General features: G+C 46.6%; 1 protein-coding gene across 1 annotated transcript; it reads right to left on the bottom strand.

Annotated features, from left to right (window-relative positions):
- Positions 1-7712: 7712 nt before the first annotated feature.
- LOC123167795 (ring-infected erythrocyte surface antigen-like) lies at positions 7713-9542 on the bottom strand. Its single transcript, XM_044585658.1, is given in 3 exon segments — positions 7713-7808; positions 7811-7836; positions 7839-9542. Coding segments are annotated over 3 exon segments (774 nt in total). The 5' UTR covers positions 8491-9542.
- Between the last annotated feature and the right edge of the window lie 5566 nt (positions 9543-15108).

Below are 15108 nucleotides of genomic sequence, written 5' to 3'. Positions count from 1 at the left end.
AGTGCCGCCCTCACGAGGATGAGCACGGCCCTGTCTACATGGAGAAGCATGGTGAAGGCAATGATTGAAAAGGTGATAGTTATGAGAAGATCAAGGCGAAATATCCTTTGATGAGCGAAGATGACTACAAGGAGTTCAAGATCAAGTGCGAGAGCAGCGCAACCTCCGAATCAAGTCAGTGGGGGAAAGAAATGCGGGAGTTGAACTTAGGGATCCACCAACTCGGTCCCGGCGGTTACAGAGTGGCGGAGCCTATATGGGACAAGGAGGACGCGGAGCGTGCCGAGCAAGGCCTACCGCCCCGCTTCGAGAAATTACGTGACAAGCAGACCAGGAACTTTGTCAGGGCCCGGTACAAGGAGGACCCGGTAACAAAGGAGCTTACCACGGATCCGAAGACCAGGGCGCTTGAGCTTGTTCTGGTAAGGAATACACCCCGCGTAATTAGCTCCATATGGTTGTATTCTAATTAATGAAGCCAAATTTCTAAATGGTTCACATTCCTTCCGCAGGAGGCTGAAAGCAGTAGCGCGGGGTCGTCTCAGAGCTCCCCTTTTGACACCCCTTTAAATAGGGCGTTGAACGTAATGAAAAACAAGGATAAGCTCAGTAAGCCGTCGTCAGCTGGTCGTGTTGCCGGCAAAGGCTTGTCCACAAAATGGTCGTCATACTATACCACTGGTGGGCGAAAGGAGAAAAAGACCAGCTCGGAAAGCCAGTCGCGCGAGGTTCAAGAACTCAAGGCACAAGTGGCACGGATTCCGGAGATTGTCCAAGAGCAAGTGCAACAACAACTGGGAACGACGCTCACCGCCATAGTGCCTAACTTGATTCAGGGGCTGACGACATGGATTGCGGGCGGCCAACAGGGGCCTCCCCCGGTTCCCAGCTTCACGTCCAGCAACTCGCACAACGCGCAGGCGGCGCCATTGGTGTCTCCGGCGGAGGCGGTATTCGTGTCTCCGGCGCCGGCACGGGTATTGGAGCTTAATGCACCCGGGTGTACGCCGGCCGGCACCTCGCCAGCAAGCGGCCCCTCCGTCAGTTGCGCGCCCGCCGTTGGCGGTGCCTCGACATTAGCCGAGCTCGACGGCATCACGGTAACTAAGCCTCTCGGCCGATGACTTCATCTCCTTGCCTTTGACTGGGCATCCCTGACGCCCTACATGTTTTTGCAGGGCGCCGCCGACGTTCCTCGCACTCTCCTGCACTTCGTGGGCGGCGAGTTGGTCGATGTCGCCAAGGCCAGAATCGTTCAACCGGGTAACCGCGTGTTCCACGGTAATCCGATGCCACCCAGCTTGTATAGGGTTGAACTGGTTCGGGTGCTGCCAGGCTGCGATGAGTTGTTACCTCCGATTCGACCCGCTGGGGCCGACGAAGATGATGTGATGACCCTCAGCGCCTGCGTAAGCTGGCCCCTGCTTTGGCCGAAGAGCCAGATTCGTTTGGGGGCGGGGGACACCACCCCACAGACAAGACCGCCAGTCGTGCCAGCGCCAAGCCATGGCAAGAACGCCGCAACGCTACCGGACATGCCGGACATCCCTATGGCACAGGATCCGGACATCATATGGCACAGGATCCGGACGACGACAACGACGGTGGTACATTTTCCAACGTCGATAAGTACTTTGCCGAACATGGGGATGGTGACGAGTTCTGCGGGCCTCCTTCTCAAGAACCCAACCCTGAAAAAGACGACCGCGGTCTAGCTGGTACGGCGGAGAAACCCAATTGCAATAGGCGTCGTCTGGCGTTCAGTTCTCAGGAGACGCCTCCAGCTGCCGCCTTCACCGAGCCTCAGATAGCTGAGGTGCGAAATATTATCAGCCCCAACACGCTCAAGAAGGCGGTCTGTGAGCAGACTCGATCCCATTACAGCAGATCAGGAAGAAGGGACGGAAACGAAAGACTAACAAGGGCGCCAGTGCGAGCCAGCCGGCACCGAGTACGATCCGTGCTCAGGACGGGCCACCTTCACCTAAGGATATATCGAGGAGGGTGCATGTGGCGGGTAGGGCGATGCTACCGACAAATATGCTCAATGCTGCAACCGGTGCTATGCGGAGTCTGCATGACAGTGTTCTTTCTTTGGAGAAGCGGCGTCTCAGAGAGAATGATGTGGCATACCTGGTTTTCGTGGCCAAGGTGCCAGAGGGCAAGGGCTTTGTGGATAGCGCCGTCGGGGGTACGATCGTCCTGCGGTTTGATGACATCTTTGCTATGCTTAACCTTCATCCGCTGCACTACACCTTCGTTCGGCTGTTTTCGCTGAGTATGGAGATGCGGATCATTAGAGACAAGACCCCGGACATTGTGATAGTCGACCCCTTCTACATGCGTGCCAAGATCTTGGGCAGCGCTGGGGACCGGCAAGTCGCGAGTTCACACCTCGAAGGCGTCATTCTGGCAAACCCAGATAAGGATAACACCCTCGTGCCTTACATTCCCGAGTAACTCATCTCCTAACCGCCCCGTAACATATGATTTCTTAGATTTCGATTGTTCTTTTTTTTCTAACATTCCGTGTTCTATGCAGTGACACACATTGCACACTCATCCTCTTAAGCCCGAAATATTCCATGGCCACGTATTTCGACCCGGACCGTGACTCCAAGATAGACTACACAAATATCAAGAAATCTTGATGATGCTCTCCTCGGCTACGCCGCATCTGGAGGCACCTTTAAGAGGCCAGCTCGTAGGTACGGCAGGCACGTGTTCACCCACAATACGACGTTCCCCTGCGTCAAGCAGCCGCCTGGCGGTCAGAAGGATGCCTACTACGCCCTCCATCACATGCGGGCGATCGTGCGGGACCATAATCACCTTCTGCTACCAAATAATCTCAAAGATTGGGCCGCAAACTTGGCGGCAATCCAGGACGCGAACATCCGACAAGAATTCTTTCGCATCCAGTCGGAGTTTGCAGAAATCATCCATCAAGATGTCCTTCGTACCTCGGGGCAGTTCTACCTCAAATTTTAACCGTCCAACAGTGAGATAGACACAACGCTACAAATGCAGGCTGACAACGCCCACGACTTCATGACCATCACGACAGACGGCGGCTTCATCCACGCTCCGGTCCCATGAGTCAAGTCGAAAGTAGTGATGCTATGTGTAGTTCTGAAACATTGATTAGCTCATGTTGTAATTAAACTTTAATGAACTTGTATGTCTCTTTGGTTTGGACAGTCGTTCAACTTAGATGTAATTGATGCTATTTATTAGTAGGACCATGAATCGTGCTATTAATGTCTTGTTTTTCTCTTCCGATCCTTTTGTTACATACTTATATATTGCTTATGTATTGTCTGTTGTTTGGCTAGTGCATAGAGATGCCGTCGTATGTCGTGTACAAGGGTAAGGTTCCCGGAATCTACGACGACTGGGAGGAGTGTCGGAGACAGGTTCACCGTTTCAGCGGTAACAGTTACAAAGGGTACACCACTAGGGCGGAGGCGGAATCTAGATACGCGCGCTATCTAGCGGGAGAGAGGAGGGAGCGTTGGAGGAACCGGATGAAGACCAGTTTCATCGCGATGATGCTCATCGTGATGACCGCAGCTCTCTTCTATGTGATGGTAGTTTAGATGATCGATGTCGACTTGTAATGTGAATACAAACTCGCTACTCGCGGTCTCGAGACTTGTAATGTTCTATCTTTGTTCGGTCTTTTGAATTCGGAGACTAATATGATGAATTGTATTCGGAGACTAATCTTCTATTGTATTCGATGAATCTGCTGTTGCTGTGTGGTGCTGTTTATATTCTGTCCAATAATATATTTTGTAATCTGTGCAAATATCAGAAAAGAAAAAAATCCCTAATATACATACTAATGGCGCATCACCCCAACGTGCGCCATTAGTATGCCAAAGGATACTAATGGCGCATCACACCAACGTGCGCCATTAGTATGCCAAAGGATACTAATGGCGCATCACCCCAACGTCCGCCATTAGTATGCCAAAGGATACTAATGGCGCATCACCCCGCAGTGCGCCATTAGTATGGCAAAGCACATGGGTAAATATGGCCCCCTGGGAGGCATACTAATGGCGCACCGTGGCCTATACTAATGGCGCACTGCCTGGTGCGCCATTAGTATACCAGATCCTAATGGCGCACCAGTGGTGCGCCATTAGTAAAAAATACTAGTGGCGTGGTACTAGTGGCGCACCAGTAGTGCGCCATTAGCAGGCAAAACTGGTGCGCCACTAGTAGGCCTTTTCCTAGTAGTGATTATTCTAAGATTTAACCTAAAATTTTCAACTAGCTAGGGTTCAAAATTAACTAGGGAGGAGGAGTACCTCTCCGTGGAGGATGGCCGGCGTGGGGGCGGCTGGCGGGGGAGGAGGGCCGGCACGGGAGGTCGGCCGACGGTGGAGGAGGCCGGCGCGGGGGAGGGTGGCCGGCGGGGGAGGAGAGAGCCGCGCGGGCGAGGGCGACCGGCGGGAGAAGACCGGCGCGGGGGACGGCGGCAGCGACGGCGCACGGTGGAGGCGCGCGAGTGAGAGTGTGTGAGGAGGTCGAGTGCGGGCCAGAGGGTGGATAAGGTGCCCGTAGTAGTAGCGCTTGTATGTAGAAAGCGCTACTGCTATGTACAATAGCAGTAGGGCTTTCTACATACAAGCACTACTACTATGCCTGGCCTGCCGGCAACGGTCTGACAATTGTAGTAGTAGCGTGTTTTATGAACACGGCGCTACTGGTAACTGCATAGTAGCAGCGGTTACCATGTGTAAGCGCTACTAATAAGTAGTAGCAGCGGTTTCTTATAAAAAGCGCCACTACTAAGCTCCTGTATAGGCATTTCCCTAGTAGTGAGTACAAATCCAAGTTAATTATATTATTGTTTACTTTTTCTTCATAACGCTTAGCAAACTTATATGCTGCTTATTAGACCGGAGTTATGTCCAATAGATCCCGAATGGTTGGGCCAATGGTGTGTTCTCACCGCCTCAAACACCGGCAATAAAAAGATGTTGGTCCAGACAACACCCTGAGCAAGATGCTAGCAATGATTGAACACTAGTGCAATTGAAAGCAGGGCGTGAAGCAACCAAAAGTGTGGGGTTTTCCAGAATAGCAGCTACCCCGATAGGTGGGCCCATAGCGCATTTTCATTTCCACTTAGTTTTTCTGCTCCCTTGCACGACGCCGTTTTCCTATCAACACTACATGCAGTCCGAGCACCCTGTCCAAATGTAATGGTTCACCAATCCCCATCACTGCAACCCACGGAGTCGTAGTCGTGCTATATAGGCCCATCACCGTATGTTATAGACGCGCTATATAGGCCCATCACCGTATGTCAAATATCAACACTTCAAATCTTTCATGTATCTCTACAGTCAATTAATATCGGCTCCATATGCAAGCCGTACTATTGGTCCACGTAACGGGAGCACGCGAGCTCGTCCTTTCTATCACCATTCTCGAGCTATTCTCCCCTATTTATATTGAACTTTCCTACTCCCCAGTAAGAACTCTTACAAAATTATGTTTCTCGTTGACAAAATATTTTAATATACTATATTAATACTATTTTACAAGTATAACCATCAAATTAAGTATTTAAACATACTCACTTATTTAGTTATAAATTTATTTATAAAATTGTGACACTTATTAGTATAAATATTTTTCTAGTGCTAAGTGACTTGCAGTTTTTTGGCCAAACTATTTTATTTAGTTTGATATTCAATAAAGTATCTTGTTACAATAGTTTTCAGTAAATATCTACGCAAAAAATCTTATCATCATACTCCACAAATAAATTTACACTAGTGCAGTTGTATTTATCTTAATTTTTCCAATGCATCATTAAATATCTATATAATTTGGTAGATTGTCTTACAATGTATGAATCGAGTAAATTGGTAGATTTGTTTAAATCAATACTAACAAGTTTAGATGTGACTAAATAGATAAATCTAGAGCTTGCATAATATCTATATTGCATGAGTAGTACAAATACAAACTTGAGTAAGTTGTAGTATTGATCATTTGTTTTCTTAGATGGATTTTTTCTACAAAAGTGGTCTGACTTCCCTAAAACCTGTACCCATATCAAAATTATATTAACCTAGCCTCTCTTAAATTCGCTTGAACCAACTCAGATTGATAAGATTAGAAGATTCACCTCACCTGCTGATTTGAAAATTGTATATCGTGCTAATGTACAAGCATGCTACTTTTTAGAGTCCTACAAACAAGGGGTGGGAAGGAGGCCTTATTTCCATATATTTGGTCGGCCCTGAGCCTGACCACTTAAGGACCACCTCATGGCAGTGGGTAGAGGAATCTCTTATTGCATTGTTGGCCTACAACAGCACTGCAGCCCTAAAATGAATTCCGAAGGAAGAAGAGTGGGCAGTTTTGGGGATGATTGAGGATGAAGAGTCCACTGCAGCCCTAAAATGAATTCTGGAGGAAGAAGAGAGGGCAGGTTTGGGGATGATTGAGGATGAAGAGTCCAACACATAGGGCTAGGTGACACGTAGGGGGGTGTCAGCGATAAAATGGCTAAAGTGCACGCGCAAATGAGAGCATTGACCTAGGCCATGGTTTTTTGTACCGAACAGTTCGTGGAACCGGCATGATTGTATTGCTTGTCTAGTCGCATAGCAGATAAACCGACTGAGGATACAAGAGGAGTGAAACGAAGAATTATCTCGAAAGATTTTTTCCTAATTATCTAAAATTTCGGAGCAAACTATTAATTACTTTAATAAAAAATCGCATTATACTAAGTCAAACTACTTTGACCATGTCTAAAGAAAAACATGCTGATATTTAAAACATGAGTTATATATGGCACGATGATATTTTTAATAAATCTAAGGGAACTAATTTGGTTTCTGGCTCCATGATGTTAGCAACATAATTGTTTCCTCCTCGGTACTCCCTTAAGAATGAATATGTTCTTGGGTGGTCAATGCCACTCATACAAACACATTTATCCTAGAATCCAAACATGATTATGACTCCAATAAATGAAACACGCCAAAGGTACTGTTATTACTCCCTCCAAAAGGGAATATAAGTCAGTAATTGAAAATAAGATCTTCAGTTTCACTAACCAAACATGTGAAATACACCCCCCCCCCCACACACACACACAGTGTTTAGAACCTTCATTCGAGGACGTATCTTAAGATATATTTTTTATGGCAAAAAAACATATGTTTCACCAGTTAAATTGAAGACATAGAAACACGTGAGAGTAGTGGTCTTGACATGAGTGACCATTTATCCATACCTCGCCCCTGTGGCCAGATGTCCTCACGCTCGTTTTTCTGCCTATCTAAAACTATGACATTTCCTTGCGAAATTATCCAAGACTTTGGTAATTAATTTCGTGCACAAACAAAGAGATGACTTTGGAGGAAGAAAACGCCCGACATGGAGGTAACTAATTCCTTATCAAAGAGAACTACGTACAATATTCCATGGCCGTTAATTTACAGTAATTAGTTTACATATTTACATTTTGCTGACCAGACGCACAAGAGATCTTTAAAAACGCCTCTTGCTGTGTACAGAGCTCCCGCGTCCGCGTCACCCAATCTGGGACGTCCAATCCTGATCGTACGTTACAAGATAGTCGCCAGGAACTTTCCGCCAGCGCCGTGCCTGAGCAAACCGGGCGGCCGCCGGTTGGGGCCCGGAGGGCAGGCGCGTTTGCCAGGCCGTACGTCCTACCAGCACTGGTCGGCCTCCCACGTCCTCCGCCGGAACGCCGGCCCAGCCGCCGCCGCCCGCCGCATCATCATCCCCGCGGCGCGGCCGCGGCGCGGCAGGCCACGTCACGGTCGTAGCGCGCTCGTCGGGGTCGGCGAGCGTGGGGTAGGCCGTGTGCAGCCGAATGAACCCCTCGTCGCCGCCGCTACCAGCAGCGTCCGGGTGCACCTCCCTGGCCAGACGCCAGTACGCCGCCTTGATCTCGTCCCTGCTCGCCCCGGCACCCACACCGAGCACTTCGTAGTGCGTCCTCCCGGCCACCATCGCCGCCGGCTTGGCGGCGGTGTTGGGGTCAGCGTGGGAGTTGGCGCGATCATCGACGACATCTGGTTCAATATGAGGCCGCGCTCCGCCAGGTACCACGTCTTGACCTACTCGTCCATCATCGACATGTCCGCCCCCATCAAGAACGCCAGATAGATGTTCCTCTTCTTCGCGGCGATGTTGGTCCGGAGTAGGTCGAGCTTGACGACGCTGTTCGTCATCAACGCCGACCACCGCGCCTCGGATTTCTCTTCCCTCTGGACGGCGTGGTTCTTGGCGTCGGCGATGCACTGCTCGATGGATGCTTGCAGCCGGTGCGGCGTCCTTCACCGTCTTGGTCGAACTTGAAGAACGAGTTTCGGCGACGTACATGGCGAAAAGAAGCGAGAGTCGGCATGTGTGCATACCTGACCCTCGACGTTGGCGCCGCTTTTCGGGCGAGCCGCGATCTCCTTGATGATCCCGTGCCATTTGTTGCAGGCCATTTGGATGATCGCCCAATGGTTCGACATGGCCTTCGAGCTGCGCTACATGTAGATGGTGGCGAAGTAGGGGTCGACCAGCTTGCGCTCATCGAACGCCGACTTGATGCGCGTCCAATATGTGTTGGTGTTCTGGTTCGTGCCCGTGATAGGGTCGAGGCAGACGGTCTTCCATGCTTCGGTGAGGCACTCGTCTTCTTTGGACGTCCACTTGACGCGCGGCTCGCCCGTCCTGGCCTCCCGCTTCTTCTTTTTCCCTTTCCTCGCCGGCGCAAGCGCCGGCTCCTCCTCCTCGCCGTCGTCGAGCTAGTCGTCCATGTCGCCGGTGAGGTCTATTGTATCGTCTTGCGCCTGAAACTCGGGGAAGGCGGCGGCGGCGACCGAGCCGCTTGTGATGATCTCGTCCATGTCGGCTTCCGTCGCGTCGGGGTTGCCGAAATGTGACAACGAGGCTTGCAAGAGGGCAGGGCGCCACGGCGTAGAGGCGGCTTGGGGAGGCTGCGTACGCCGACGGCGAGTAGGTGTACGGGGGGTACTGGACGCCGGCGAACGCGGGCGAGGGTGTGCGCTGGTCGGGGTTCAGACCGGAGGGTGAGGCGCGCTGGCCATGCGGAAAGGTGATGTTGGGGTTGAATCCACCATGTGCGTCGCCGTCGGCGTAGCCAGGCCAGGGTGCATACCCCCAGGGCTACGGTGGCGGCGAGAAGCTGGCCGGCGACCCGACGCTCTGCTAGCTCCAGGCAGCTTGTGAGACATGGGCGCCGGGCGGATTCATCATCCCTGCGCGAGACGTCTCTGTGTGCTCTGCCGCCGCCGCCGCGTCCCGGGCCCTCTTGGCGTTGAGCCTGTTCCGCCGGTCGGTGGTGACAGCCTCCCGGCGCTGAACCTCCGCCCTCCAGTCGGCGTTCGACATGCCCGGTGATTTTGCCGGCGGCGCCCTCGACTTCCTCTGCTTTGGCTGGGTGGCATCGGCAGCAGCAGCGGTGCGAGGGGCCGAATACTTCTTCGGCAGCATGGCGGGATAGCGGCCGGATGGCGGGAAGAGGGAGGAGAATGGCGGGAGAAGAGGGGCAGAAGGGGGGAATGGAGGGAAATGGAGGGGGAAAGTGGGGGATCGGCAGGAAAAGGCTTGTCTCTCGCCGATAGAGTGGACCCACGCGCCTTTTGGCTTCGGCCGGCGCCCCCAGGCGCCACCCGGGGGCTTGGGTTCGGCTCGGATTCGCTGGTTGTTATTTCGGCCTAAACCGGCGATAAACAAGGTCCTAGAGGCGCGACTGGGCCGATTTTTCGACGCCAGCGCTAAAAAATAGCCCTTGGGGGCATCGTTAGGGGGGGGGCGAGTGCAGATGCTCAAAGCTCTGGTCTGGAGCACCCCGAATCATGGAGACGGTTTTCTCTACATTTTATTTTGAAGAAAGAAAAGAAAGGTTACAGTAGTTGATTTTGTGGTGTGGTGAGGACTGAGGACAAGAGTTGAATGGGACTAGACAACAAGGAATTCACAAGCATGGAGGGCATCTATATCCTTGTTTTCAGTTACCGTTGGAACTTGATTTTTTTTTTAGAAAAAGAGGATCACTACTCTAGGCCTCTGCATCATTACAATGCACACGGCCATATATTTTTATTAAGGTTTGAGTACGAGGTTTAAGTATTGAAGTACAAAAGATCAAATAAAAAGTCAGAGCCGACAAAGATAGGATACATGCCTACACACATAGCCTATTATTGAACCGCCTGCCAAACACATTTGGTGATCAGGATTACAGATGCCCTTAGTAGACAAGCACTCGACCACCGGAGTTGAAGGCAAGATGGCTTTGGCTTTTTCATAATAAGTGTAGAAGTGCATGCTCTAGCCAATGCAACCAAAAGACCGATCTGATGGAAAAGACTAGGAAGCACATTATACGTCAACACTCCCCCTCACGTGTGGCTCCCTCAGGTCTAAACGTGGACCAAAAGTGGGCTGCAATTTAATTGCGCCAGCCGGGTCTTGAACTCAAGACCTCTTAATTAGCTCCGATACCATGTAGAAGTGCATGCTCTAGTCAATGCAACCAAAAGACCGATCTAATGGAAGAGACTAGGCAGCACATTATACGTCAACAATAAGGAAATAAAGGTTTAATGATTTCTTGGCAAGCGAATTGATGTGCCATGCAAAGCATGCATGCTCATGGGAGTAGAGATCCATCTTAACAAGGCGATTGACAAGCAAGTGTAGACCGTAGGCTATATCTTTTCTTCAAGCAATCGTCAAATCATTTGAAAAATAATTAAGATCTATATATCTGACATGCAAACTTCAATAGTCATATCACACTTTGTGTATGCTGCATTTTGACGATGCTAACATATTGTAGGAACAAAAGAGTACTCCAAATTGTTCATATTGTTGGCATTATTGATATGTCCTGATAAAATATTGACAGAGGGAGCAGGAACATGTATTGTTCAAAGTGTTTGCATTATTGAAATGTTCAGGTAACATGGAGGCACCATCAGTACTCGGTAGTTAGCGCATAATCACTGAACCACCTTGAGTTGAAGGCAAGATGATTTCCGATTTTTAATAAATTAATAAAGGTTCAATCCATTCTTGGTCGACTGTTGATGTGCCATGCACATCATGAGGACCTTAGAGACTCATCTTAAAAAACTATTAGCAAATAAGGTAGATCGTAGGATATATTTTGTTCTTTTATTGTTGAATCAATTGGACTAAGTTTAGAAAACAATATAGTTGATGCCCTAAGGTTCATAATGATTAAGGGCTCTATTGTGGATGCAAACTTCAATACTCTTACTCTGGTGTATGCTGCAGCATGAAAATACCAACATAGTTTAAGAACAAAGGAGTATTGATTGAGCTGGCAGCCAAAATTTTAAAACAATGTTGTGGCATGACGGTTAAATACATGGTTAAGAACAACATTTATTTGCAGCGGTGCCCTAGAAGAAATTTGGGATACCATAGAATATGGGTTTGTGACAGAGACATTATCTCAAGTCCCTCTAGGAAACCTCATCGAACAGAAAAAAAACCCCACATTCTTTTGAAATTGTACAGAACTAAATGTGAGATTATTGTGAATATCCGCATAGTGTCTACACAGTACACGGCACAACCCGTACTAATTTTTTTTCAATTTCCTAATTCAAATAGAGCCCAAGATCAAACACAACTCCAACAAAAATCATTTCAGTTAGTGTAACCAAGTAAAGTTCAACTTTTGACATCATAGCTGGTGTGATATCTTTTACGTCCTTAATTGTCCCATCGATCTTCTCGGCGAGTGGTTTCGCGGAATCTAACAAATTAAGAGTATTAACATGCTCATGTATTTTATTATATTCTTATAATTGTGATATTTGTTAGTATAAATAATTTTCTATTGCTAAGTAACTTTTTACTTTTTTGTCAAAAAATATTTTTATTTAGTTTTCAGGTAGTGGCGCACATCAACTCCACGAGTCACACACTCTTACACTATTGTCGCCCTCGTCTATCTAATCTCTTCTGCATAGTGTTTGCTTAATAAAATCGGCAAAAGAGCGAGATGGAAAAAATCACACTCGCTATTTCTATATACTCTAGATCTTAGGATGATTTTGCGACATACGATAGTGTTGGGCAGGATTCATCTATTCATATGGAGCATGATCTTCATGAGGTGGATGAAATCGAGAAAGACAATTCAATAAATAAAAACTTTTACGCAATCGAACTTGATTACAGATAGTTGGGATATGTTGGTCTATCATGAAAACTTCAATGTCATTTGATTTAAGAAAAAAAATCTTATACTCTTTTGTTTCCCACATAAGGATTATTTAACTAAGCATTAAGTTTCGGACACATACGCTATAATGAGCTATTTATACTAAACTTTCCTACTTCAGAATAAAAAATTCACTGCACTATGTTTCTTGTCGACAAAATATTTTCATATACTATATTAATAATATTTTATAAGTTTAACTATCAAAATTAAATATTTAAACATGGTCACATATTTAATTTTAAAAATTTCATAAAATCTGATATTTAGTAGTATAAATACTTTTATAGTGCTAAGTAACTTGCAGTTTTTCGGCCAAACTATTTTTATTTGGTTTGCATATTTAATAAAGTATCTTGTTACAACCACCAAATATCTACGCAAACAAATATTATCATCATACTCCACAAATAAATTTACGCTAGTGCATTTGTATTTATCTTTAATTTTTCCAATGCATCCTTAAATATTTATATAATTTTGCAAATTGCTTTACATTGTATGAATTGAATAACTGGCTAGATGTTCTTTAAATCAATACTAATAAGTTTTGATGTGACTAAATAGATAATTCTAGAGCTTACAAAATGTCTAGATTGGATGAGTATTACAAATACAAACTTGAGTAAGTTGTAGTATTGATCATTTGTTTTCTTACATGGATTTTTTTCTACAAAAGTGGTGTGACTTTCCTAAACCGTGTACCTATATCAAGATTATATTGACCTAGCCTATCTTAAATTCACTTGAACCAACTCAGTTGATAAGATTTGAAGATTCACCACACTTGCTAATTTGAGAATTGTATGTCGCGCTAATGTGCAAGCATGCTACTTTTTAGTGTCCTACGAACAAGGGGTGGGGAGGCAGCCTTATTTCCCTATAGGTCAGCCCTAAGCTTGGCCGCTTGGAGAACCACCTCATGGTAGTGGGTAGAGGAATCTCATATTGCATTGTTAGCCTACAACAACAATGCAGCCCTAAAAGTAATTTCCAGAGAAAGAAGAGATGGCAGGTTTGGGGTGATTGAGGATGAAGAGTCCATCACATAGCCTCAGGTGATACATATGGGGTGCTCTACGAATAATGACTCAAAGTGCACGTGTAAATTAGAGCAGTGATCTAGGCCGTGGTTTTTAGTATCGAACGGTTCATGTGATTGTGATGGCGTGATTGTATTGATTGCCTAGTCGCATAGCAAATAAACCGCGTGTGGGTATAAGAGGGAATAATGACTCAAAGTGCACGTGTAAATGAGAGCAGTGATCTAGGCCGTGGTTTTTAGTATCGAACAGTTCATGTGATTGTGATGGCGTGATTGTATTGATTGCCTAGTCGCATAGCAAATAAACCGCATGTGGGTATAAGAGGAGTAAAACGAAGAATTATCTCGAAAGATATTCTTTTCCCTAATTCTCTATTCTCCATCTTCTGATTGCTCTGCCGAGGAAACTATTAATTAGTTTAATAAAAAAATTAGCATTATACTAAATTGAACTACTTTGACCATGTGTTGATATTTAAAACATCAACTATATATGGCATGATAACATGTTTATAATAAATATAATGGAACTAATTTGGTTTCTGGCTCCATTACGTTAGCAACATAATTGTTCCCTCCTCGGTACTCCCTTGAGAAATGATTTTGCTCTAGGGTGGATCTACAATGTATGGCTGGGGTCAACTGATGTCAATGGCTCATTCAAACGGATATATTCTAGAATCCAAACATGAAAATGACTCCCATAATGAAATACCGCGATGCCAGTGTTATTACTCCCTCCAAATAGGAATATAAGTCAGTCATAGAAATTTATATTTTCAATTTGACTAACAAAACATGTGAAATAACATATGTTTCGACCACACACAAAAGAATGTTTAGAGCCTTCATTCGACGACGAATCTTCAGATGTTTTCTTATGGTAGATAACATATGTTTCGCTAGTTAAATTGAAAATATAGAAACACGTGAGAGTAGTCGTCTTGACATGAGAGTGACCATTTATCCTTACTTCGCTCCTGTGGCTATATGTCCTCGCAGTCTTTTTTTCTACCTATCCAAAACTATGACACTTTTTGGAGAAATTATCCAAAACTATGACATGACAAGCTTGCCGTTCGTTCAGACCGGTAGGCCTTATGTTTCTTCTATCTAGATGTTGTCGCCTCTCATGGCGGCGCCGACAAGTGGGACAAATTGATGCTGGTACAGGGTTGGTGGCCCGACGACTGCAGGTTTGGCGCTCTTCCCCGTCAACAGCGGCAAAATTCGTCAGATCTGGATCCAGATTGGCGCGGGGAACATCCTCGGTCGACACGCCACATCACCGAGCGCCTGTTCTACAGGTCTGGTCTTTGGCTCATAACGCCTAAAAGGCTATGGCGTTGGCCTGGATTTTGGTTTGCTGGTTCTCTGCCTCTTTCACCTGTGTGCGTCTCGACGGCGCTGGTGGTTGGCGGCTATTTCAGATTTGATTGTTTGCAGAGACTCCAATAGATTTATTTGTAATTTTTTTTGTGTGAAGTTTTTTCTACAAAGTTTTCTGGACATCTGTCATGTCCCGGTGTTTCTGATAGTTTCCGCATGTATGTGTGTAATTGTACTCTGTTTTATTGATTAATATAATATATGTGGTTGAAAAACAAGGAATGACTGACATGGATTAATGTACTGTGGTAATTAATTTCATGTAGAATCAAAGAGTCAGCTTGCAAGGAAGAAACGATGGACCTGGAGGTAACAAATTCCTTCAATTATCAAAGAGAGCTACGTACGTACTACCGCGCGGCAGGTGTGGTGAGCAATCTGCAAATCA

Source organism: Triticum aestivum, chromosome 7D (assembly GCF_018294505.1).
Source record: "Triticum aestivum cultivar Chinese Spring chromosome 7D, IWGSC CS RefSeq v2.1, whole genome shotgun sequence".
NCBI classification, from domain to species: domain Eukaryota; kingdom Viridiplantae; phylum Streptophyta; class Magnoliopsida; order Poales; family Poaceae; genus Triticum; species Triticum aestivum.
Note: the sequence above shows the minus strand (reverse complement) of the source record. Positions and strands in the feature narration are given on the sequence as shown.